General features: G+C 48.9%; 2 protein-coding genes across 2 annotated transcripts; one reads left to right on the top strand and one right to left on the bottom strand.

Annotated features, from left to right (window-relative positions):
- Positions 1-2,134: 2,134 nt before the first annotated feature.
- tbccd1 (TBCC domain containing 1) lies at positions 2,135-14,661 on the bottom strand (the record flags this gene model as incomplete). Its single annotated transcript, XM_084452052.1, has 11 exons — positions 14,521-14,661; positions 11,900-12,239; positions 11,294-11,455; positions 10,363-10,479; positions 9,845-10,094; positions 8,858-9,044; positions 7,916-8,422; positions 7,277-7,484; positions 7,012-7,030; positions 3,760-4,022; positions 2,135-2,407 (listed from the first exon to the last, which is right to left on the bottom strand). The coding sequence occupies exons 2-11, from the start codon at positions 12,233-12,235 to the stop codon at positions 2,135-2,137; spliced, it is 2,322 nt and encodes a 773-aa protein (XP_084308178.1). The 5' UTR covers positions 12,236-12,239; positions 14,521-14,661.
- Positions 14,662-15,841: 1,180 nt separating this feature from the next.
- Positions 15,842-22,590, top strand: dnajb11 (DnaJ heat shock protein family (Hsp40) member B11). Its single transcript, XM_084451863.1, has 10 exons — positions 15,842-15,975; positions 16,481-16,637; positions 17,384-17,481; positions 17,617-17,749; positions 17,911-18,053; positions 18,846-18,928; positions 19,216-19,273; positions 19,449-19,560; positions 19,778-19,937; positions 21,128-22,590. The coding sequence occupies exons 1-10, from the start codon at positions 15,902-15,904 to the stop codon at positions 21,190-21,192; spliced, it is 1,083 nt and encodes a 360-aa protein (XP_084307989.1). The 5' UTR covers positions 15,842-15,901; the 3' UTR covers positions 21,193-22,590.
- Positions 22,591-24,093: the final 1,503 nt, after the last annotated feature.

The raw sequence follows: 24,093 nt of genomic DNA, 5'->3' as shown, positions 1-24,093 counted from the left end.
CACCAACGACAGCAGTGTTGTCAGCAAAGTGTCTGCAGCAGCTCGGTGTACTTTCAAGATGACTAACTAAAACATTTTGTGTCTAAAGTTTCCAGGAGAGCCCCTCTGATCAACAGCTCAGTGGGAGGTCTATGGGATGCAGTATACTTTACCTGTCTATCTGAACTAGGACTGTGTAGCCTATTTGGTACTGTTGATCTCTTTTTAATGTTTGGTCTCCTGTTAGGGGCTATTATGTGCGTTGGAGAGCCATGGACCACTGTGTAAGACGGTTTCTGCAGGTGACAGAGAATTGCCCCTACAGGCAGGTATACGATGTACGCTTCTCCAACACGGATTGATGAAATCAGCTCAGCCTCCCTGTGTGGTTTTAATGAAGCGGTAGGGTTTCTCTCTCCCTTCCCTCTCTAGATCCTGTCCCTCGGGGCGCGCTTCGGCTCCCCCCCCCCCCCCCCCCCAAAAAAGATATACTTCTTTGCTTGTAGCACAATTCGAGGTCTGCCCCCATGGGAACCAAAATACCAGTGCTGTTTTGAGGTGTAGGGCAGCTACTGAAGTCTGTCCTCAACACCCCCCCCCTCCTCCTCCTCCTCACAACAAGACTTCCTGTTTGTGTTTGGAGGAAGAAATGAAGCTGAGGCAGCTTTGGGCAATGCCCACTTCCTGTGTCTCAAAGAGCTGCACTGGAGGTTTGTTAGATTCAGATCCAGATTTGTCACGTGTAAAAGTACAATATGCAGTGAAATGTTGCTGCATATTGTACACTACTTTTACACAGAGTGTCACAATAATCATACGATATATTTCATTAAGACGTTGCTTAAGAACACTACCTAACGTCTGCCCGTGTGTGTGTGTTGTATACCCATGAAGTAGGCTACTATGTCCTTTCGACCTGTCACTGTCATTTTTTATATGTATTTTTGTATGTAACAATGTGATTGCTATCTAGACTTATGTAACTGACTGAATCCTAATGTCTGACAGCATTGTTTGTGTTCATGACCTTTCTATTTCTATTTATGCGGACATAAATAAATTATTCAAGTGTGTGTGTGTGTTTCCAGCTCCCAGTAGAGGGCGCCCCACCTGAAGCTCGGCTGTCCCGCTCGGCGTGGGTACGAGGGAGGTGTAGTGGTGTTTGGAGGACTAGGCAGAGGCGGAGCTCTGCTGGGGGACACGGCCCTGCTGAGGCCCACTGCCACAGGCCTCCGCTGGGAAAGACCGCAGGTCCGCCCGCCTCCAGCCCTCAGGTCTGCAAACGCTCAACACTACCTCGACCTCTTACCAGGATCTGCGCCTAAAAACGTCTGTGTGTCTACTGGTGTAAATCTCTGCTCGTCTCCATCCCAGGTATTCTCACTCTGCAAATGTGATTGGCCATCGGCCGGTGCTGGTGGGCAGGGTCTGTCTGCAGGCCAAGTGTGCCTGGTATCACTGTTATAGACCTGACCACAGGGGGCAGTGTGGAGCTCAGCCTGGACACAGTATGTTGGCCTCTACCTGTTCGATCCTTACATCGAAACGATGGTTGATGAGACAGGGCGTAACTTGACTTCTATCTCTCCTTCTCTATCCCTCCACCCCTCCCTCCCAGTCCTCCGTGCTCTGGCCCCTCATGCTGCACTCCTTCTGCTCCGAGCTGCTGGACTCTGAGGAATCAACGCTGGCCCTGATTGGTGGAGGAGGCAACTGTTTCTCCTTCGGTACGCATCACAACCCTCTGTGAGCCAATCACAGCCCTGGGCACTGGCTCCCTAAGCCAATCACAGCCATCGTCCCGTCACTGTGGACTTTAGGTTGGTTACTACGGACCAATCGCAAATCTCAAGAGAGACTCAGCTCAAGGAAGACATTATTCTTGTTTTAACTTAATTTTGGGTGAATCTTACCCAAGTGACTGCCCTCTTGTACACGCACACACACACACACACACACACACACACAGACACCAATTCAAATAAGAGGCACCATCTTGTGACCTGCTTACCAACCAAGTTTTATTTCAATTTAGACCTCAGCGAAGTCATAATCAAAGAACTTCCACTGCAGCTGGACAGAGCTGGGGTCGGGGGGGCTCCCCAGCTAGACAGGCCCTCGTGTCGTCGGGGTGTGTAGCCGGCCCAGGGCGGGGTCATTCGGACAGGCGTCTGAAGGACTGGATGGTGGGGCTGACGGCGCCCCAGTCCCCGGGCTTGCGGTACTCGCCCTTCTCCAGGAAGTACTGGCGGCCTCGGAAGTTGGGGTGCTCGTAGAAGACCCAGTAGCCGTGCAGGACCCTGCAGGAGTACACCTCCCTCCAGCGGTACTTCTCCGGCATGGAGGGGCAGTCCTCACTGGCCTCGTAGGACTGGCCCACGAAGTCTGCCTTCTCATACAGCTGCATCTTGTACTGGGTCCCGCTGGTCTGGGGGGGGGGGGGAGGCAGGGGAGGGCGGTCAGTGCAGGGGGTTGGGAAAGAAGGGGGAGGGGACGTGCGGTAGGAGAAAGGGGGAAGGAGGGATATATAGGGAGATGAGATTCTTACTCAACACCGTCTGACTCTTTTGGGTGCGTTTGTTTTCTGTGTGCAGGCCCTGATGTATAGATTGTAGCACACGGACACAGTTTTCCTTGTTTACTGTCATTATCTTGTACAAAATCAAATCAGAATGTATTTATATAGAGCAAGGCAACACAATGCGCTCCACAGAAAGGAAGGGGGGGGTGGTTGTTTACTGATCCGACCCCTAATTTCCCGAGGGAAGTAAAAATATCCAGTTCAGCCATTTTTGAGCCAATATAAGAGAACTGTAAAAATCCTTCCCTGATCTCTCTCAGCGAGACGATCTAGCAAGCTCCTGGAAATGTTTTACTGTATTAGCTACGTCATCGGAACATATTACAGAGCACATGGGCATAGCTGAAATACTACATTATAAGAATGTAACCCTATCAAAAAGAGAACAGTGAATAAATAAATTCACACTCAATCTTGTATTCATCCATCACCAATCCGACGCCAATTTCAAACTAATGTTATACAGTCCATCATTTGGAAATAAACATGTTTTCTAGTTTGATTTTCCTCAGTGTCAGAAGTCTCAGAGGGTACCATGATTGATTGTGTTGTGTTTGTTTGTGTCAGCCCATAGCTCTCTGCGTTACGTCAAGGCCATCAGTACCATATGCTCGCATTGATCTCTATTGGCAAAGCCCTGAGGCCAATGGTTGAAACTTCATTATCAGTCAGTAGCCTCATTGGCAAGTCTATCTATGCCCTGCCCAGACAAGGTCTAGCCTCAGTTGTCCAAAAGCTACATAGATTTTATGGGTATCTTTAGCTTGATGGCCGGCAACAAAGTTAAGATAATCTTGGTGCCGCAAAGGTTTTGGGAAACTAGCGACAGTTGGAGTGTCCCACGTTTCAGGCGACTGTTAGCCTCGTGAGACCATCCTGATCTTGGGAGCTCACGTTGCTAACGCCAGGGTAAGACAACTGTTTCTGTACGGCGTCCAATATTACATTCACATCAGCGTAGAACCTTAATGGACTCTGTGAAGGACTGACCTTCCACCCACTCACCTTCTATACACCTGGTTCTACACTCTAGTCTACGTTCCACATCTGCATCCTCCAGCCCTGATCCTCTGGGCTACAAACCTACAGAATGTGGACGCACAAGTAGCCTACCGAATGGACCTGAACACGGTGTGCGGAGAGACCGGTACGTTGGCTAGTCTGGCGGCGGGGGGCCGCGGGGGGCGTGGCTGACTTACGAAGTGGATCATCTTGCAGGAGCTGAGGCGTTCGTTGAGCCCCATCCAGCGGAGGTATTCTGGGTACTCGCCCCTGGTCAGCACGTACTGGTAGCCCATGTAGTTGGGGCGCTCGTAGACCACCCAGGCCCCACTCTCCACCCTGATGGAGTTGCAGCGGCTCAGGTAGGCGTGGAAGTCCGTGCAGTCGCTGTCGCACTCGTAGCGACGGCCCTGGAAGTTCTTGTCCTCGTAGAAGACGATCTGGAGGGAGAAATGCAGCGCTCACGTTCGGCACCCCTAAGAGGTCAATAGGTCAGGTGTCGCAGGTGACCCATTTGTACTGTGATAGTCAACACTGCAGTGAAGTGAGCCGGCACCTTTGTACAGTGAATCAAGCCTCCGTCCTGGAATATGTGATTTATAGTTTGTTTTCTGTCGGTACACTACAGTTCAGAGATCAAGCTGACTCGAGCAGTCTCTCTCTCTCTTTCTCTCTCAACACCTGTGATCACCACAGAACTGGTCCACCCAGCCAACAGCTCATTCCTATCCTGGCTGTCCCTCACTCTCTAACACTGCTACAGTCCTCACCAGGATCAAATGCCATGTAATCTGTTGGAGCTGCTCTTCACAGTCAAATTAGATGATGAAAATTAAATTGTTGAATTAGTAATGGGTCTAAATTCCTATGAAGTCTAATGGCAAATGAGAAAAATGGCTTTCTGACTAGTTTTCAACCTTTCAGCTTGTCTACAGAAAAGAAAATCAGTAGAACTGCATCAAACAAATTATCAAACCATTACTGCACCCCCCCCCACCCTCCCCCCAAAAAAACAAAACTAAAATATCCTGCATTTGTTCCTTTCTGTCCTTTCAATTCCTTAGATACTGTAACATACAACACAGAAATAATACACTGCTGCTATGCTTACATATAAAACTATCATCCATCCTGTGTTGACTTATGTCTCTCTGATGTGTGTGTGTGTGTAGGTGTGTTACATCATGCTACTAGTCTGCTCCTGCTACTCACTCTGCCCATGCTGGATGTTGTATGTAGGCTGGGCCTGGTGCTGATGCTGGTGGGTCTCCCTGGGGTGTGGATGAGTCTGCTCCTCGCCCTTATATACAGCCCGCCTCCCCCGCCCAAAACCCAGGTTCAGGGGAACAATCGCTTTGTCATGAAAATTACATCCAAAAATCGAGTCAGTGATTCTAGTGCCATTCAGTTCCAGAAAAAGCGAAGTGGGATTACGGCATAATGGCACGGTGACCTGCCCCCGTTGGCTGGCTCTGATGCCCCCCACCTCTCCTCCACCCTCACCCCGGCACACGTGCCAACCCTGCCAGCTCGCCTCCATACCAGTCCTACACTCACCACCATGTACTGAACCTACCTGCACCTGCTATACAACCCTGAAGTGCAATCTGCATAACATGAGATGTTCCTGGGTGTCATTCATTAGTTATGTGAGCCAAGCCAGGTTCATCACACCTGGTCTTCAAGGGAAGTAGAAGTATGGTAATGACAGACAGCTGTGAAGACCTGTATCATCCGTCTTCATCCTGCTTTTGTAACCAATCAGTGAAGTGGGGAGGTGGGACTCTGGGGTGATGCCCTCTGGTTCAGCCAAACATAGTTGCTGCTCCAGTGATGGGTTACTTTACCCTGAATTGGCACAATGATGTCAAATTAACTGTACAGTAATTCTCCACACTTCTTCCTGGTGCGAGTCCACTGTCCCTACATAGATCTCTATAACCATGGCATGGGTTGTGATCATCAACCACACCAAGTCATGTGGCAAAAACTATTGAGTTTATTTCATTTTGTCAGTGAACAGAACACGTGCTTATACAAAACACACTAATGATTTTCTACTGTTAACCGTGTGGCGGACGTCGCAGTGCAATTTCAGTGAAAGGCAAGTTTGAGAAATACAGCAGTTAAGGCATAATTATACAATCGTATCCTTCCTCTTTGACATACTGGCCTTCAAAATGAAAAGAAGAAAGAATGTGAAATACGTAGATAGCGACATCGGCACGCTGTTCCCTGCATTCTAATAATATTCTACAGCACGGGTCATCGCGTCTTCTCTTCTGTCCCTCGACTTAGAAATGAAAACTGCTTCCCTGTAGACATTTCATACACACGCTGTGCACCGAGATAGAGAGGGAGAGAGTGAGGAGATAGAGGGGGAGGGAGAGAGTGAAGAGATGGAGAGGGGGAGGGAGAGAGTGAAGAGATAGAGAGGGGGAGGGAGAGAGTGAAGAGATAGAGAGGGAGAGGGAGAGAGTGAAGAGATAGAGAGGGAGAGAGTGAAGAGAGAGGGGGAGGGAGAGAGTGAAGAGATAGAGAGGGGGAGAGTGAAGAGATAGAGAGGGGGAGAGTGAAGAGATAGAGAGGGGGAGGGAGAGAGTGAAGAGATAGAGAGGGAGAGAGTGAAGAGAGAGGGGGAGGGAGAGAGTGAAGAGATAGAGAGGGGGAGGGAGAGAAAGAGGGGCACTGTTCTCCACAGGCCACTCCAGTACCCTAAAGTCCTACTTATGGAGGCTGTTTCCGAGGTACAGGCTTGGGTCATCACATTCTAACTCCCATGCTAACGGAATTGGCGTATTTCACGCCATAAAAATAACATCATACTTTCACGCTACCAGAAAAAGGTAATATTACTAATTCATGAACCATTACAAAGTACATATTCATACAGTACGTTAATGTGTAGACATTTTATTCAGATTCCCCACAATGAATGGACGTATTTAACTTATGCATTAGCAATGATTCCCCATTATTTCATAGGTGGAACGAGACATAACACACTAACGGAAACGATCCTGAGGATAACAGTAAAGTACCCTGGGTTATCCCTCACACTCCCAAGTGCTCTAGTTAGCAAATATAAACGTACACTTACACTCCACCCTTCAGCCCTTAGCGTGCAGCTGCTCACTCGCTGAGAGGACGAGTGATTAAATATGGTGGGCGCCAAGAAATGCTTGGGCGCTGGACACAAGAGCATGAGAGCACGCTTCAGGGAGAAGGGGAGAGACGGTGCAGACGTTGTCAAGAGGGCGGAGCACCGTTCGGGGCTTCTTATCTTAGAATAGACTAGACCCGAGTCTTTTAGCCAGCTGATCGGGGGCTGTTTTCCCCAAACGTGGTCCGGCCTCGTCCACCTCCTCTTGTCAGAAGGGCCGGTTTGAGGCGAGGGGCTTACAGGACCGGCCCATTTCATCCTGAGGGGTTTGAGGCGAGGGGCTTACAGGACCGGCCCATTTCATCCTGAGGGGTTTGAGGCGAGGGGCTTACAGGACCGGCCCATGAGAGCTGCACGTCCGCGCTGGGCTCCCGGTCAGCTTTAGCGCTGGTCGGTCAGTAGGTCCAGGCCTGCCTGGAGCTGGTGAACACAGCCAGCACCACTCACACAAGGACAAACACGCCTATCAGTGAAAGGCAATAGTCAACAGATTTATAAGGACCCCGGTGAAAAGGACCCCTAAGTCAGCGAGTCGTAGGCTACTACCCCACTATCCGCCCGGCTGAGGTCCCTTTCTGTCGGGGGTCCCTCGTCGTGGGCTGCAGGGGGCCGTCTCCGGAGCCCTCGTCTGCTGCGGGGGGCTCCTTGGAGGAGACGCCGAGGGGGGTGAGGCTGTCCAGCTCCTGCCGGTGGCCCGTTTCCACCAGCCAGTCATGGAACCTCTTCTCCACCAGGGCCTGGAACTGCTGACGCTGCTGTCTGCAACACAAACACAAGACCACAACTCAATATATATATATAAATATATATCACCGATTCTATCTAATATAGTAATCTGATTTAAATCCAATTCCTCTTGAGCGATATTCTGCTCTACTCCAACCCACCCTCCCCCACTCCACCTGGGCAGCGAGGACACACACACACACACACACACACACACACACACACACACACACACACACACACACACACACACACACACACACACACACACACACAAATTTCACTAGAGAGGAGCCCAGGCTCAGCTACAGCACCTACAATCCTACGGTAATTGCTCAAGGGCACAACGGAAAGCTAAACGGTTGGTTCATTGTACCCGTCGATAATGCAAAGCGCTTCCTTGTTTTCTATTTCTAATCCCCGCGTGTCAGGTCTGTCGCCGTCGCCGGCCGTCCGCCCCTCACCTGTTAAGGTTGGCGTCCTTCACCGCCCTCTGCCACACCTGCACCCTGTGTTCGCGGCCCTCCACGGCCCTCTGGTACTCCGGCGGGAGGCCCCCCGGAACCTCGCAGGTGTCCCCCTCCATCTTGAACGGCACCGCCAGGGGGTAGAAGTCGGCGGGGGGCAGCAGGCGGTAGCACCCGGGGTCGGGGTTGGTGGTGCCCTCCGGGCCCAGCAGCAAGGGCTGGTCCCAGGCGTTGGGCACCACGGCGAGGCCCGCCCTGGCCATGTGGTCCTCCAGGGCGGGGTAGAACGTGTGGAAGGGCCCCAGGGTGAGGGCCGTGTTGCCGGGCAGCAGCAGGGGCCGCGTGGGGGTGAGGGCGTGGACGGTGCAGTGGGAGGAGGCCCCGACGGCCACGCGGCCGGCCACGCACGCCACCCGCACGCCCTCGCAGCTCTGGAGGTGGACGCTGGTCTCCACCGGGCCCAGGACCACGGTGGTGTTACGACACTTGTCCAGGCTCACTGACCTGAAACACACACACACCGCCGGGGACACACCATAGCTGTGTTCAGCTGTGTTCAGAATCGTTCCCTCACTCCCTATTCCCTATATAGGGTTCACCATGTAGTGAACTACCTAGGGAACGGAGAAAATGTAGGGTACATGCACTGTTCCCTGGAAATCAAGGTGAATTGTGGGTAATAAATAGTGGACTATATAGGGAATGAAAATTCGGACACTACAAACAAAATGGCTGACGCCCTATTTAGTGCACGATATAGTGAATAGAGAGCGATTCCGAACACAACTCATGTCACTGGAGCGAGAGATAGGATATTGCACATCTTTTCAAGGTTTCTGTCGGCTCCGTTATACTGGATGGGCCGAATCAAGTGCACCTAAAGTACAGCGGTTTAGGTAAGTTGGGTTCATGTCTCCATCCAGGGCCAGGGCAGCTGACCTGAGTGGGGCGAGCAGGTAGATGAAGGCCTCACTGCAGCGATGCAGCTTGACGTTGGCCCCCGCCAGCTTGTCCGAGTCCTTGGCCAGAGTCTGCCTGAACACCTGGGACATCAGGACCATGCGGCTACCTGGGGGCGCCATGTCGGTGTTCCGGGCGATCCTGGCTCTCTTCATGGCGCCCTCCACTGGACAAGGCAAGAACAGCAATAGCGTTAAACACAGGTATTGAGGAATGAACACACTCACTCTCTGGCTGCGTTCTTAATCGCATACTTCTATACTATAAAGTATGCCCAAAATTGATGTAGTATGTCCCAATACATAGTATGCCACATGCAGTATGGCAAAAAATACCAGGATGTTCTACTACATCCGGTCGTATTTTGCAGTATGCAAGCCAGCACTCTTTTCTGGCTATTCTGACCCACAATCCTGTGCGCAGCGGAATTGTGTCGCGTGTGCCAGTGGCGCCGGAGGCGTTTTGATGGATCCCAGCTGTAGACAAATGTCGCTTCATGGACAGCGAAGGATGTGGGCAAATTTCAAGGTGCAATGTTAAGACAAGATAGTATGTCCCAATTGGATGCGTACTGCGTGCAAAGTACTCTCTAGTGGTAGTTGTAGTACCTACTCATAGTAAAAAAAAGTAGAAATATGCGATTCGGAACGCAGCCTCTGTCTACTCCTCCCCACTTCTACAAAAGTTCTGCACCCAGGGGTGAAAATTAACTTTTTGGCTCACGGTGAGTCACCTGCCAAGGGGACTGTAGATGAAAAAATCTACCGGCCAAGTTTTTTTTTTCTTTTTTTTTTCTTTTTCAGATAGCCTTCCGGAATCTAGTCACCAATTGGAAATTTTACCTGCATTTGGCCGGTGTTAATTTTCAGCCCTGTCTGCACCAGTCACAGTCACTCCACAAGTTGTCAGTAAAACAGTCACACTCTGTTCAAAAGCCCCTGATCTCTGCGGGGGTCCGGTACTGACCCTGCTGGGCCCAGGCCAGCTTCTTTCCCGTGCGCAGGCAGGAGGACATGCCGAACGGGCTGAGGACCAGCGCCCGTCTCAACCAGGACATGAGCTGCTGCAGGGGGAAGGAGCGGCTGAGCTTGGAGAAGCCGGCCTGGTTCTGGAAGGGGGCCCTGGACAGCAGTCGGTGGACGGGTTGGACCGTCCGGCCCGGGCCCGCCGACCCCTCCAGCAGCAGGCTGAGGCTAGACAAGGCTTCCAGAGACACCTGGACAACACAACCACACCCAGCACGTGATGACAGTCAAGACATTTCATTATCAAATACCACAGCGTTTGATAAACACAAATGTGTTTTTTGTCACAAACATTGACTGACGGAATGATATAGCAACACGAGCAGTACAGAACGTGAATAAAATGCTGAATCTCTCGGTAAGACTGTCTTTATGTTTGGTCCCAAGGAAGAATACTGTGCATAGGAGTATTAGACCATGTCCTAAACGAGACGCATGTGCGCTTGGCGTCCAGCAGACCTGGCTGTCTCTGATGGCCTGTCCGGAGCTGGACAGCTGTCCCGGCTCCACCAGCAGCTCCAGCAGCTCACACAGGTGGGTCTGGATGAAGCAGAGGTGGGCCTGGTCGTCCCAGTTCTACCGGGGAGGGGGGCGGAGAACAACGTGAGTGAATGTGCATATGACTGTGTTCTCATCAGCGATGCTGGTTCCCACTCTCAGCATGTCTTAAAGTCGCACTGAAATTTAAAAAGCATTCTGTCCCATTTTGGTTCACATAATTGGTCATAGTGTTCACCTATTCAACGATGTATGCCAATTTTTTTTACAAAATTCTACTTTTGTTGTAATCTTATATCAAAGTATATAATTTCTTACTTCCTGGAAAACTGTAGGTCACGTGCGATGACGACAACAGGTACCTTAGATTTTAGGCCAATAATCTCACGACATCCACCCGTCAATCAACGCTATCCTTCTATCGAATCTGTCTAAAGTTCTTATAACCCGTCCACTTGTCAATGTTCCAATCAAATTCCTCTAAACGCATGTCCCACCCTCATAGCTTGTTTGAGTCGGAAATACGTCAAACCACGGAAGTTAGATGATCTCAAACGTCCGTTTCTGTGCGACTTTAAGGCCCATTATTACTCTACGCATGCTACGCTAGTGCAAGTTACGCGAGCTGTGCAAGGCTACCGGGGTGACGTTGACACGTCCTTGCGTAGGAACGTGTGACATGCTAAAAATTGTACCTTTACGCTAGCACGAGTGCCATTTCACGTGAACCGAACTGACGCAAGGCGGCGACCCCCACGCGCTCAGAGCGTACCAAAATACTTGCATAGAGTTCACAGTCGCCGTCAGCGTAGCTTGCGTAGAGTATGAAACAGACCTTAGTCCATAGCGATAATACTGAGGTATCTCTGGGTGTGTTGTTGTGCACGCGGACCTTGTTTTGGGAGCTGGTCTTGGCCTCGCGGTCCGAGGAAGGGGACGGTGAGCGGGCGCGCGGGCTGGGCCACTCCTCGCCGATCAGGGAGGTGCGCAGAGACACGCGGTTCAGTTGTTGGATGAAGAGAAAGAGGAGGAACTGCAGCGTGTCCACACACAGCTGACAGAGAGAAAGACATCGGATCCAATACACCTTCAGGCCATGTTGGCTCTGAAAGCCAATTACAGCACTAATCCAGGGCAGTGCCATGATAATAATGAGGACTAAACAAACACAGCTCTGTGAAACGGCCCTTCCTCCGGACAAAAGGAGCGAGGACATAACACTGTGAAAGCACATCTGACACCCAATATCTTGGTTAACAAAGAAGCTCACACACTTTTCCAGACTCATCTCTCCTCTCACTCTCTCTCTCGCCATCTCTCCTCTCCCCCCCTCTCTCTCTCTCTCCCTCCCTCCTCCCTATTTCCCTCCCTCTCTCCCCCCCCCCCCTCTCCCTCCCTCCTCCCTATTTCCCTCCCTCTCTCCCCCCCCCCCCCCTCCCTCCCTCCCTCCCTCCCTCTCTCCCTCCCCCTCCCTCTCCCCTCTCCCCCTCTGCCTCACCTTGCTCCTCTGGCGGTCCAGCTCTCTTGGGGTTGAGCACTGAGACAAAGCCTCCGCCCACTCCAGCCTTTCCTCGGGGGTGTGGTGAGCCAGAAGGTCGAAGGTCTGGAAGTAGAGCCAGGCCAGGTCCTCCTGCAGCTGCAGCTTGCCACAGGCGATGTGACGCCACATGGCCCAGCCCAGCATGGGGAAGCAACCATCCCGTGTGCGCACGTAGGCCGCCATCTTGCGCAGGTAGTGCAAGCTGAACTTGGCGGGAGGCGCTGCCTGCAGCGCCCCCAGCAGGAAGGGCTCGGTGCGCGGCCACACACTCACATGGTCACTGCTGGGATCCATGGGCCTGTACGGACAGGTAGACAGAGACAGGGCCCTGGTTAGGAAGGAGCAGTGTCACAACAGGGATGTAGCCATGTGGTTTAGCAGGTGTGCGATTTAAGAAACAAAGGTTATAAGGTAACTCGTCTGGACTAGGGAGTCGTAACCACTGAACTACGCCTCACATAAATGAAGCACCCAAAGACAAGAGAGAGAGGGGAGGAGGAGGTAATGGAGAGAGAGAGAGGTGAGGAGGTAATGGAGAGAGAGAGGTGAGGAGGAGGTAATGGAGAGAGAGAGGTGAGGAGGATGTAATGTAGAGAGAAAGGTGAGGAGGATGTAATGGAGAGAGAGGTGAGGATGTAATGTAGAGAGAGGGGTGAGGAGGATGTAATGGAGAGAGAGAGGTGAGGATGTAATGTAGAGAGAGAGGTGAGGAGGAGGTAATGGAGAGAGAGAGGTGAGGAGGTAATGGAGAGAGAGAGGTGAGGAGGAGGTAATGGAGAGAGAGAGGTGAGGAGGTAATGTAGAGAGAGAGGTGAGGAGGAGGTAATGGAGAGAGAGAGGTGAGGAGGAGGTAATGGAGAGAGAGAGGTGAGGAGGTAATGTAGAGAGAGGGGTGAGGAGGATGTAATGGAGAGAGAGAGGTGAGGAGGTAATGTAGAGAGAGAGGTGAGGAGGAGGTAATGGAGAGAGAGAGGTGAGGAGGTAATGGAGAGAGAGAGGTGAGGAGGAGGTAATGTAGAGAGAGAGGTGAGGAGGAGGTAATGGAGAGAGAGAGGTGAGGAGGTAATGGAGAGAGAGAGGTGAGGAGGAGGTAATGGAGAGAGAGATGTGAGGAGGTAATGGAGAGAGAGAGGTGAGGAGGAGGTAATGGAGAGAGAGGTGAGGAGGTAATGGAGAGAGAGAGGTGAGGAGGAGGTAATGGAGAGAGAGATGTGAGGAGGTAATGGAGAGAGAGAGGTGAGGAGGAGGTAATGGTGGGGGAGAGGAGGATGGTCATTATTAGAATGATGGAATAGAGCGGGTGAACCCACTCACTCCCTCTCTCTCTCTCACACTCAATCTCTCTCTCTCTCTCTCACACACACACACACACACACACACACACACACACACACACACACACACACACACACACACACACACAAAGAAACCAAGAATCACTGGCCTCAGTAACTACAGACCCGTCGCCCTGATCTCTGTAGCAATGAAGGTTTTTGAGCGCCTTGTTCAGCCGCATCTCAAATCCATCACTGACCCCCTCCTGGACCCCCTGCAGTTCGCCTACAGAGCCAACAGGTCTGTGGACGGCACAGTTAACATGGTCCTTCACAACATTCTCCAGACCCTGGAGTCCCTCGCCAAAAAAAGCACAGCAGAGGATGCACTTCCTGAGGCAGCAGAAGAAATTCAACATGCCAAAGGCAATTATGGTGCTCTTCTACACCTCCATCAGAGTCCATCCTCACCTCCTCCATCATCATCTGGTTCTACGCCGCAACAGATAAAGACAAGGGCAGAATGCAGTGCATCATCTGCTCTGCTGAGAGGGTGATCGGCTGTAGACTGCCATCCCTACAGGACCTGCACGCCTCCAGGGCCCTGAAATGGGCAAGAAAGATTGTGGCCGACTCTCTTTGAACCACTCCCCTCTAGCAGGAGACTGCGGTCCATCAGGCCGGTCCATCAGGACCGGCAACACAAAAACTTCTTTCCCACGGCCATCAGACTCATCAACAAGGCTTGTGTCCCCCCACGACGCCCTCCGCCCCCCCACTGACCACACCCTTTGCACCACTTGCACACGACCTCTGATTGTACCACATACTCTATGTATGTCGCTCATCTTATCACACTACACTGCACACACACTGTACATACACTCATCACACTCCATTCTGTATATATTATATATACTATATATTGTGTCTCTGCACTGTCCTGTCCTGCACCATGTCCTATGTCGTCCCCATCGGCGCATGCCATTATCCTAGTCAAATTCTTAGTATGTGTGAACCCATATACATGGCGAATAAACTGATCTTGAATTCCTCCTGGCTTTGCGACGCACTGGATGTTCCCATGACAACATATTTTAGCCAGCTAATCTAGCTAACGTTAGCTAGCAAGCAAAACAAAGTGACTAACTATCTAGCTAACTCTCACAAAGCATGAGTTATCTAGCTACCTAATTTTCTATTTTGATAAGAGCTACTGTTTAGGAAGTTGAAGCTAGCTAGCTAGCATGTCTACTAAGTTAGGCTAGTTGGCTAGCAAGCATCTCGACCAAAGCAGCCACTCACAGGCAATTTCCTCGTCCACGAGATGTCTAGTCCCACCAAGATGTTGCAGGAGCTGTATATAAAACTCAATACGTGAAATAAAATTGTGCGAGCCTTATCCTGTCTTGCTCTGTCATGGTTTGTTGACTGACTGAACGTGTCTTCCTATTTGGCGCGCTCAAGTACCCATCTGTTGCACGCGCTTCACGGGGTCGCGCTCAAGTACCCATCTGTTGCACGCGCTTCACGGGGTCGCGCTCGAGATGAGCGGAGCCGCACTAGCAGATGCATACAAATTCGTATTTTGTGTTGATTAACACACCGGCCTCTATCTGAGATGCAGTAGGTAGAATTGTATACAATTAACTGGTGTTCATTTCACGGGAAAGAGCAAGGAGACATAATCCAAAAAGTTTATACGGATGAATATAAACGCTAGTATGCGTTTTTTGTTTTATCTCTTTAAAGGAGTAGTAAAGGGAAAATGCATGTTTAGCCCTGTTTTAAGGTTACTTATGATCATATACAATGGTTCAGATCAAAACGTTGACAAAACTAGCACTTTTGAGAAAATCTGATAATTGCTCTACCACCATTTTGGTCATCTAATGGATGTGGGTGGGCTTCTTGAAAAATCTTTCAAAAACATGTTAAACTCTCGATTTCAAAGACAAGAAACTCACCGAAGTGTTAGTTGGCGTTCTGACATATAATTTGCCATAAAGTAAGATTCTAGTTAATCTGGAAAGGCTTTTTAAAATATTTAGCATAGAACTATTTAGTCGCAGCACATACCATACGTGTGTAAACTTCCGCAAATTAGGTAGCCTAGCAACATAAACAATAACAATAGCTACCGTAAGTAGTTCCGCTTCCTGAATCCCCTCTGCAGATTGATCTACACATCTACAACGGTCGCGTCAATACAAGTCAATGGATTTAATAAAATGATCAATAAAACCCTACAGGATTCATACTTTACGGCGAATTTGATGTCAGAACACCAACGGACACCAATTACCCCCTCAGTGAGCTTCTTGTCTTTGAAATCGAGAGTTTAACATGTTTTTGAAAGATTTTTCAAGGTGCCCATCCACATGCATTGTATGACCAAAACGGTGGTAGAGCAATTATCAGACTTTCTCAAAAGTGCTAGTTTTGTCAATGGTTTGATCTGAACCATTGTATATGATCTTAAGTAACCTTAAAACAGGGCTAAACATGCATTTTCCCTTTACTACTCCTTTAAGAGGTGGGCGGGCTTTGTCGCGAGAGGCGGTTCTTACGTCAGCATGTGGGCGGGTGCTCCGCTGACAGTAGGAAGCTCGCTGACTGACAGCAGAGAAGCGATCTCAAAAAGCCGGGGTGTTCCTTTAGCCTTCTCGAAGAAATATTAGAATCTATGGCTGTTAAAGGGATGAATCTGCGCAGTTTATGCTGTCTGCTCTTGTGTTTTGTCTCGGCAGTACTCGCAGGGTAAGTAGTTTGTTCCCTACCCCTCTCACTAACACACCGCCAGTTTAACAGTATAACAGTGTCGCCGGCTGGTACACATGTTTCATTGTGATTGGTCTACGCCGTTGAACCCACCTTCCCCTCAAGCGTGGAAGCACCAGGGAAGAGCTACTACAATGCTAACTTGCGATCTTCCAACATTGCGATATCGTTATTTGAATCCACTAAATCAGATTGAACTGCTTTAATCTGTTTTCATGATTTATCTAGCTAAGGTCTAGCTACACTATCTAGCTAGGTGTACAAATGGATATAATGCTGCCAGGCCAGAGCAAGTAGTGGCTAGCAGTAGTGCTATCCAGTTAATTGTAAATAAACGTTACATTTAACTTAAGGTTATAATGTAAAAGTCTACGTTATGCAACCATAACAAAACTAGCTAACTACAGTATAGACATCCATCTAGCCATCTTGCTTGCAGTCACATCCTGGTGCACTGATTTTGTTTGAATTTTCCTTCACACAGACGAGACTTCTATAAGATCTTGGGAGTGACCAAGTCGGCGTCTGTGAAGGACATCAAGAAGGCTTACAGAAAGCTGGCCCTCCAGCTGCACCCGGACAGGAACCAGGACGACCCAGAAGCCCAGGACAAGTTCGCGGACCTGGGGGCAGCCTACGAGGTGACATACATGCGCAACATAGACCTATCCCCTTGTGCGTGATCCCACAGGGATGTTTAGCTCAGTTAGTTTGCCTGTCTATCTTAGTTACGTTGCGTTTTTATATCCACATGATGCTCTCGATGTCAGTCTTTGCATCGGTAATACCTGTACATATGAACATAGAGTAAATCGATATGATATATGAATGCTTGACTGCCTGCTGCAGTACGTCTAGTGCTGCAGTAATGCATTTTGTTACACGGGAATTGATGTGTGCGTGTAATCTGACTATTGTCAAGCTGCAGAAATATAATGGGGGTAATGTATTCTATTTCGCATCGCGGAAGTGCTCGAGGCACTGAAACAAGAGTCTTCTGTGACCGATGACGCGACCTATTTGGTTGTCGTTGGAAACGATGTGGGATTTCGATTGGCCATTTAGACCGTGTGGCTGGCTCTGATTGGCTCATACGTGTCTGTACGGTGCTCTTGAAAACTCGACGTGGAGCACTTGGAACGGCTCGGTGAAACTGGCCTAGTGCACCAAACATTGCTCTGTGCAGTGACCAGTGACTGACCTGAACCCTACTAAAATGTCAGACTGATGAGATTATAGAATTACATGTAGCCAACTTTATATAGTTATAGGGAAGTTATGGGTGATATAGGCCATAGATATGGGCTATACATGAATGGTACTGTAATGGTGTCTGTGATTGTAAACAATGTGAGGTTGACATTTGTGTGTGTGTGTGTGTGTGTAGGTGCTCTCTGATGAGGAGAAGAGGAAACAGTATGATGCCTATGGAGAGGACGGGCTAAAAGAAGGTCACCAGGGTTCTCACAATGACATTTTCTCCAGGTGGGTGGCGGTCTCGCGTTTGGGTCTAGGGTTGAATTAAATGGTTTTCTCAGTGGGGTTCGTATTCATCAGAATGTGAATATTGATAAACATATAAGTTAGACACACGTGTAAAGAAAGTGATTCTTTTCACAGTTTCTTTGGTGACTTTGGGTTCATGTTCGGCGGGAACCGACAGCAACAGGACAGGAACATACCGAGGGGAAACGACATCGTGCTTGACCTTGAGGTCACGCTTGAAGAGGTGTACACTGGGAACTTTGTAGAGGTACGCGTCACTATCGATGATGTGCCTAACCTTGTGTCCCCTGTCCACCCTTTTTCTCAAGCCGTGTCCTCTCGAGTCCTTGGGACTCTGGATTTAAAAGAGTTTCTAACCCCCTAGTAGTTTGTGGCAGTGGCAGTAATACGTCTGTATTCATCCCTCAGGTTGTACGCAACAAGCCTGTGGCCAAGGAGGCCCCTGGGAAAAGGAAATGCAACTGCAGACAGGAAATGAGGACGACCCAGCTTGGACCTGGGCGCTTCCAGATGACCCAGGAAGTGGTCTGTGATGAGTGCGCCAACATCAAGTGAGTCACTGGTTGGTTTCGTACCTCATGGTCGCTTTGCATAGATTTTTAAGTCATGAGATGGGGTTTTCCTACAATGTGCATGTATCATTTTATATTATATTTATTTATTTATTTATGTATTTAAAAGGGACAGCGTACAGTTAAAACATATACATTACGCATAGACTACTATGACAACATATAATGCACTGTACCAGATTCTAGCTTCAAGCTAATTTGCATCTGCAGTCCCCTTGGCTGGTCAGAGTACATAAAACACAACAAGCGATACAGAATAAAAACAGCATGAGAACACAGAAAATACAGCACAACACAGATGTATGCTTGTCAGAGAGAGGCCAGTCGCTCTCAATGAGTGCACGACTGACCAGCTTTTAAGATGTTTTTCAGTGTAGATTTAAAAGTGCTCACAGAGCGACATCCTCACTTCTTCAGACAGGGCATTCCACTGATTTGTAGCTTTATATAATATGTTTAGCATCACTAGTTAAGACATGCGTTAGCGTTTGGGCAGTGATGATGTTAATAGACTTAAACATTTTCCAGGAGCTTGCTCGATCGTCTCGTTCAGAGGGAATAATTTTTACAGTTCTCTACTGACTCCAATGGGTGAAATGTTTTTTTTTGCTTCCCTCTGTAAAATCAAGGGTTAGGAACAGTATGTACACCCCCCTCCCCCTTCTCTCTAAAGCGCATTGTGTTGCCTTTGTGTATGAAGTGTGCTATGTAAATACAGTTTGATTAGATGTTTTGTAATGATGATGGCAATCTGACTGTCTGTGGCACCAGGCTTATAAACGAGGAGAGAACCCTGGAGGTGGAGATCGAGCAGGGAGTCAGGGACGACATGGAGTACCCTTTCATTGGCGAAGGTAAGCAGCTCCTACCCAGGGTGGCACACAGGTTAGGTCATATGGGGTCAGGGGTCAAATGTATCACCGCTGTATTTGGTGATAGTATTCTCTTTCCAGAAGTTGTGGTATGACAGCCTGGGAAATAGTACTTGAAGGCTATTTGTAAGACGCTTTATAAGACGCTTCCTAAACAATGAGAACCCCCCCCCCCCCCCCCACCACCCTTTTCTCAGCATGTGATTCACTTGTCGGTGGCTGTTTGCTTTGGGCTCAGCTGTCATTATCTGTGTGTGTCCTGTCCACAGGGGAACCTCATATTGACGGAGAACCCGGAGATCTGCGCTTCCGCATCAAAGTTCTGAAGTACGGACACCTTTCCTTTATTGACATTCTGACTAAAGATCTTTTATCAACTTGGAGCAGTGACTGAGGACCCTTTGGTTTCAGCTGCTCATGAGTGTGTGTGTGTGTGCGTGCGTGTGTGTGTTTGCGCTTGCGTGCGTGTGTTTGCGCTTGCGTGTGTGCGTGCATGTCCTAGGCACCCAGTGTTTGAGCGTCGAGGAGACGACCTGTACACCAACGTCACCATCTCCCTGGTGGAAGCCCTGGTGGGCTTCGAGATGGACGTCACCCATCTGGACGGACACAAGGTGAGGGAGAGCGGAGCGGACACTCGCGTGGACTGCATCACTGTATCAGGCAGCTGACATGACGTAGACATATTGGAGGACATCTCAAAACAAATACGACATTTTGATTCAAATATTATCCAAGATACTGTGGGTATTAGTATTTGTGGGTGGTGTGAGTAGTAATATGTCCCTAGTGATTGACCCCCCCCCGCCCCATCTCCTGCTGCTGTTCCAGGTTCACATAGTGAGGGATAAGATCACCAAACCTGGTGCCCGGTTGTGGAAGAAGGGGGAGGGCCTGCCCAACTTTGATAACAACAACATCCGTGGCTCCCTCATAGTCACCTTCGACGTGGACTTCCCTCAGCAGCAGCTGGACGACCAGCAGAAAGACGGTGAGAAGGCGAACAGGAAGGGGAGGAGGTTTAGGACGGATAGACAGGAAGTGGAGGGATTGTTTAAGGATGGTTAGACAGGAAGGGGAGGAGGTTAAGGACGGGTAGACAGGAAGTGGAGGGGGTTAAGGTTGGGCAGACAGGAAGTGTGGGGGGGTTAAGGGTAGGTGAACAGGAAGTGGAGGGGGTTAAGTATAAATAGACAGGAAGGGGAGGGGTTGTTAAGAATGGGTAGACCAGTAGAGCTGAATCCCAAATCGCGCACTTAGGCGAAAGTGCAGAGCACTCGCGGCCTTGTGGCCTTACATGCGCGTTCCCGCTAAGTCCACAAGGGCTCAGGGTAGTTCCAAAACGGAATCGCTAGGTCCACAAGTGCGCCACGCCGCCATTTTGCGCACTGTAACCGCACTTACCGAAAGTCCGCAATTTCACGGACTTAGGAGCAGAAAATACCCACAGCCCACCGCGTCTCATGTGACACAGTGCTTGAGTGCATCCGAGTCATGATCCGAGTGCATCACACATAAATGATGACATTTGCAGATAACACAACATTTATCTTGAAATCCACATGCTGCAAACATATCCCACCCAACCTAATTTTTTAATTATTATTAAATTAAAACAGACGTCAATCGGTCAATTTGCAGAGCTGAGGGGAGCGTCAGAGCAGCCTCTGCGTCGGAGGAACGCGGCAGCCAATGAAAACGAAGTGGGAGGGGCATTGAGCGAAACTGGGAGTGCTGTCCCGTTTAATTCACCGCCCTGCACCCTCTGGCCCTTCCAGCTGACGTCAATTAAGTGCTCAGGCCTCAGGCCACAAGTGCGAGGGGCCGCAAGTGCGGTTTGCGCACTCAGATTGGGATTCAGCTTAGGGGAGGGGTTATTAAGGATGGGTAGACAGGAAGTGGATAAGGTTAAAGGTGAGTAGACAGGAAGGGGAGGAGGTTAAGGGTGGGTAGACAGGAAGTGGAGGGGGTTCATGTAAGTAGACAGGAAGTGGAGAAAGGATGGTGAGTTTGTGTCTGCAACAGTGATTCTGTGGAAAAAGTGAATTGCAAGTATCATTGTAGTAACGTTGTGTATTTTATTGTCAACATGTATACAGTGTATTCTATGCATATTTTAACTATGTGACTTTAGGATTTATAATCCTATGTATAACAATGTTATTGTTGTTGTTGGTCCAGGTGTGAGGGGGCTGCTGAAGCAGGAGTCGGTACAGAAAGTGTATAACGGCCTGCAGGGATACTGACATGGCAACAGACAGTCTGGACTGAGTGGTCTGTCACACTGACACACACACACACACACACACAGACACACACTCTCACACACACACAGCAGAAAGCGGAGACCATGATGCAGGGGTTTATTTATTATTTAGGGACTGTTTTTTTTCTCAGGATGGGTTTAATTGATTTGTTTTATCTTTTTAACAATGTCCTGTATTCTAAACGGGAACCATTTTTTTTCTAAAACAAAACCAACATCTGTTAGAAACGATGCCATATCTATCCTAACTTAATTTTCTGGGCCTGCTTTTTTAATTTTTAAAAATTTTCTTCTCAAATGGCATGATTTACATTTGGATCTTACATCACCGCCAGTATCCACTACAAATGAGAGCCGCCTACTCACATCAGTGAAACCTGGACCGGACTGGACCGATCAGTTCTGAAGGAACATGGATCTGGATTTAGCCGCAGAATAAAGAACTCTGCCATAGACTTTCTTTGGAACTCTACTGGACTGGATATGAATGTACTGTACTAGGATGAGTGCCACTTAGAGGTATACAGACCGTACTAAACTCCTAGTAAACTAGGTGATCTGCTCAATCATTTTGTTATCAGTAACATGCCAAACAATATGTAAATAGCAGAGAACAAAATCTTTTTTTTTTTTCATTCTCTTTCTTTCTTTCCTTCTTTCTTTCTTTCTCAAATTCATGTTGAATTGGACCTTGTGTTTTTGACATGTTCTTAGTGGTGTGAGGTCTGTCAAGGTGTGTGCGCTTCAAGGCCTGTGTTGAGAGTTGACCTCTGCAGTAGGGGTGCCGTATTCAATTCAGGAACCGGATGATATTCCGTATAAATATGAGATCTTGGAATTCCGATAATGCTTTCTAGTCGCCTATTGCGCAAACCGATCGATGACGCTACAAACATGAGCCACTAACCTAAAACATGGGGGTGGTGTGGAAATATTACTAAGTGTCTGAGACAGATGTCTCCGATATTCTGCGACTGAATTTGATGGATGGATGAATTGTCTGTAAATGGAAACTGTTAGACCTATAATACTACAATACCAGCTGCTATAACAAAAATTAACAGTATCGGCAGATGTGGCTTCTTCTTCGTCGTTTGGGTAAGTTGGTTCGGTCCTCTTACCCCAGGCTCGGGGCCGAGGGGCTGTCCTTTAACCACCCCGAGCCTGGGTCAGGGGGTCACCCGGGCTGTGTAGATGTGGCTCATAGACGATCGGTGACCGGAATTGGCGGCAAAAAGCGCAATCAGGGCGTCCGTCCTCTGCAGCAGCATCACAGCGCATCCTCATCATCATCAACAGGGTGGGGGGAATTCAATCCCTCTCCCTCCTGACCCTCGTGTCCCCTCTGGGACACCGTCCACCCCTCTGACTCTGGCTCCTCCCCTCAGGGTAGATGGTGTCTAGGCTCCTCCCCCTCACAGGAAGGGATGAACTGATCAGGCCAGAGTGTTCTGCTGGAAGGGACAAATGTTGCTTTTCAATTGAAAATTCAATTAAAGGTTTATATGAATATTGACTTGGCTCTTGATATATCAAATGTCCTTGAGCCAGTGTGGTTGGCGCCCCAAAAATGTCTGTCCAATATAAAATGAAAAGCAAGAGAGAACTTTGAAAATGTAATGACCATGGATGTATTATATAAACTGGATACAGCCACTCCATTCACTGGCCGCTATCAACAATGAAGCCCTATTGAACCGCGCCATCTTGGCAAAATTTGTAGTCATTTGACTATTTCCGGTTACTTTTGACTTGCGCAGTTGTGCTTTTCTGGCCTTCCGGTTACTATTGACTTGCGCAGTTGAGCTTCTCTGGCCGACGCGCGTCCACGAAAAAGTTCACATTTTTTAATGAAAATGACCACAAGACAACCTCCTGTGCATAGTTGAAATGGTAGTGGGATACGGTGATAAACTGGAGTGATCATTTGACAGCAATTATTAGCCTTTTCCAGGAATGGACAGAAATGGGATATTTTTAGAATAACAGGAATTTATTCACATACAATGTAAAGGAGTTGATGTGTAGCATGAAGATGAAACGATACACTGAGTTTGGGTGTTTTCAGTCAACGTTGGCGTTGACCGCTTCCAGCTATCGAATGGCCGACTGGTGTAAGATGGATAGCCTAACGTTAGAGAGATAAATGTAGGCTATGGTTATGTTAATAAAGCTAACAATGATGTTGTAACATGCATGCAGCACTGCCGATCTGATCTGAACGATTGATTCATTATTACCATGGATCGGTATTGGGATTGATCAAGGGCGAGTGTGAAATAGCAGCCAGGAACTCAGCGGGTTTTCCGAGATGCGGTAGCCGCGGCCAGAGCTCCTGCTGGCGGGGAGTGAAGCTCTTCAACTCGCCGGTCACTGGCTCCCTGGAGGAATTTAGCCTGGCTGCAATAACGTTATCGCGAACGGAATGAATACCATCTACTAGCAAACAAAACATGTTCAATTATATTTAACTTGTTAAAACTAAGATGCCAGGATCAAAAAATAATTTCTCCAATTGATATATTTGACAAAAACAGGTTAATATGCAAGCCGGTTTTCATTGCTAAATCAAAGCGGGGAGAGCCGGGAACGCGCGTGGACGCGCGTCGGCCAGAGAAGCTCAACTGCGCAAGTCAAAAGTAACCGGAAATAGCCAAGTGACTACAAATCTAGCCAAGATGGCGCGGTTCAATAGGCCTTCACTTTAGATTTCGATTCCTGGGGGCTTGGTAATGACAGACGTAATTTACGGCGTCATGTAGAGAGATCACCAGCAGGGGGCAGTGAGTGCTTAGTTAATGTAAAATAATTCTTCTGCGAGGCAACCTGAGTCAGGTGCAGCCTTTCGGTGGCTAGATGGGATCCAACTACGGCCTGTGTC

This window comes from Borostomias antarcticus (assembly GCF_949987555.1).
Source record: "Borostomias antarcticus genome assembly, chromosome: 17".
NCBI classification, from domain to species: Eukaryota; Metazoa; Chordata; class Actinopteri; order Stomiiformes; family Stomiidae; genus Borostomias; species Borostomias antarcticus.
Note: the sequence above shows the minus strand (reverse complement) of the source record. Positions and strands in the feature narration are given on the sequence as shown.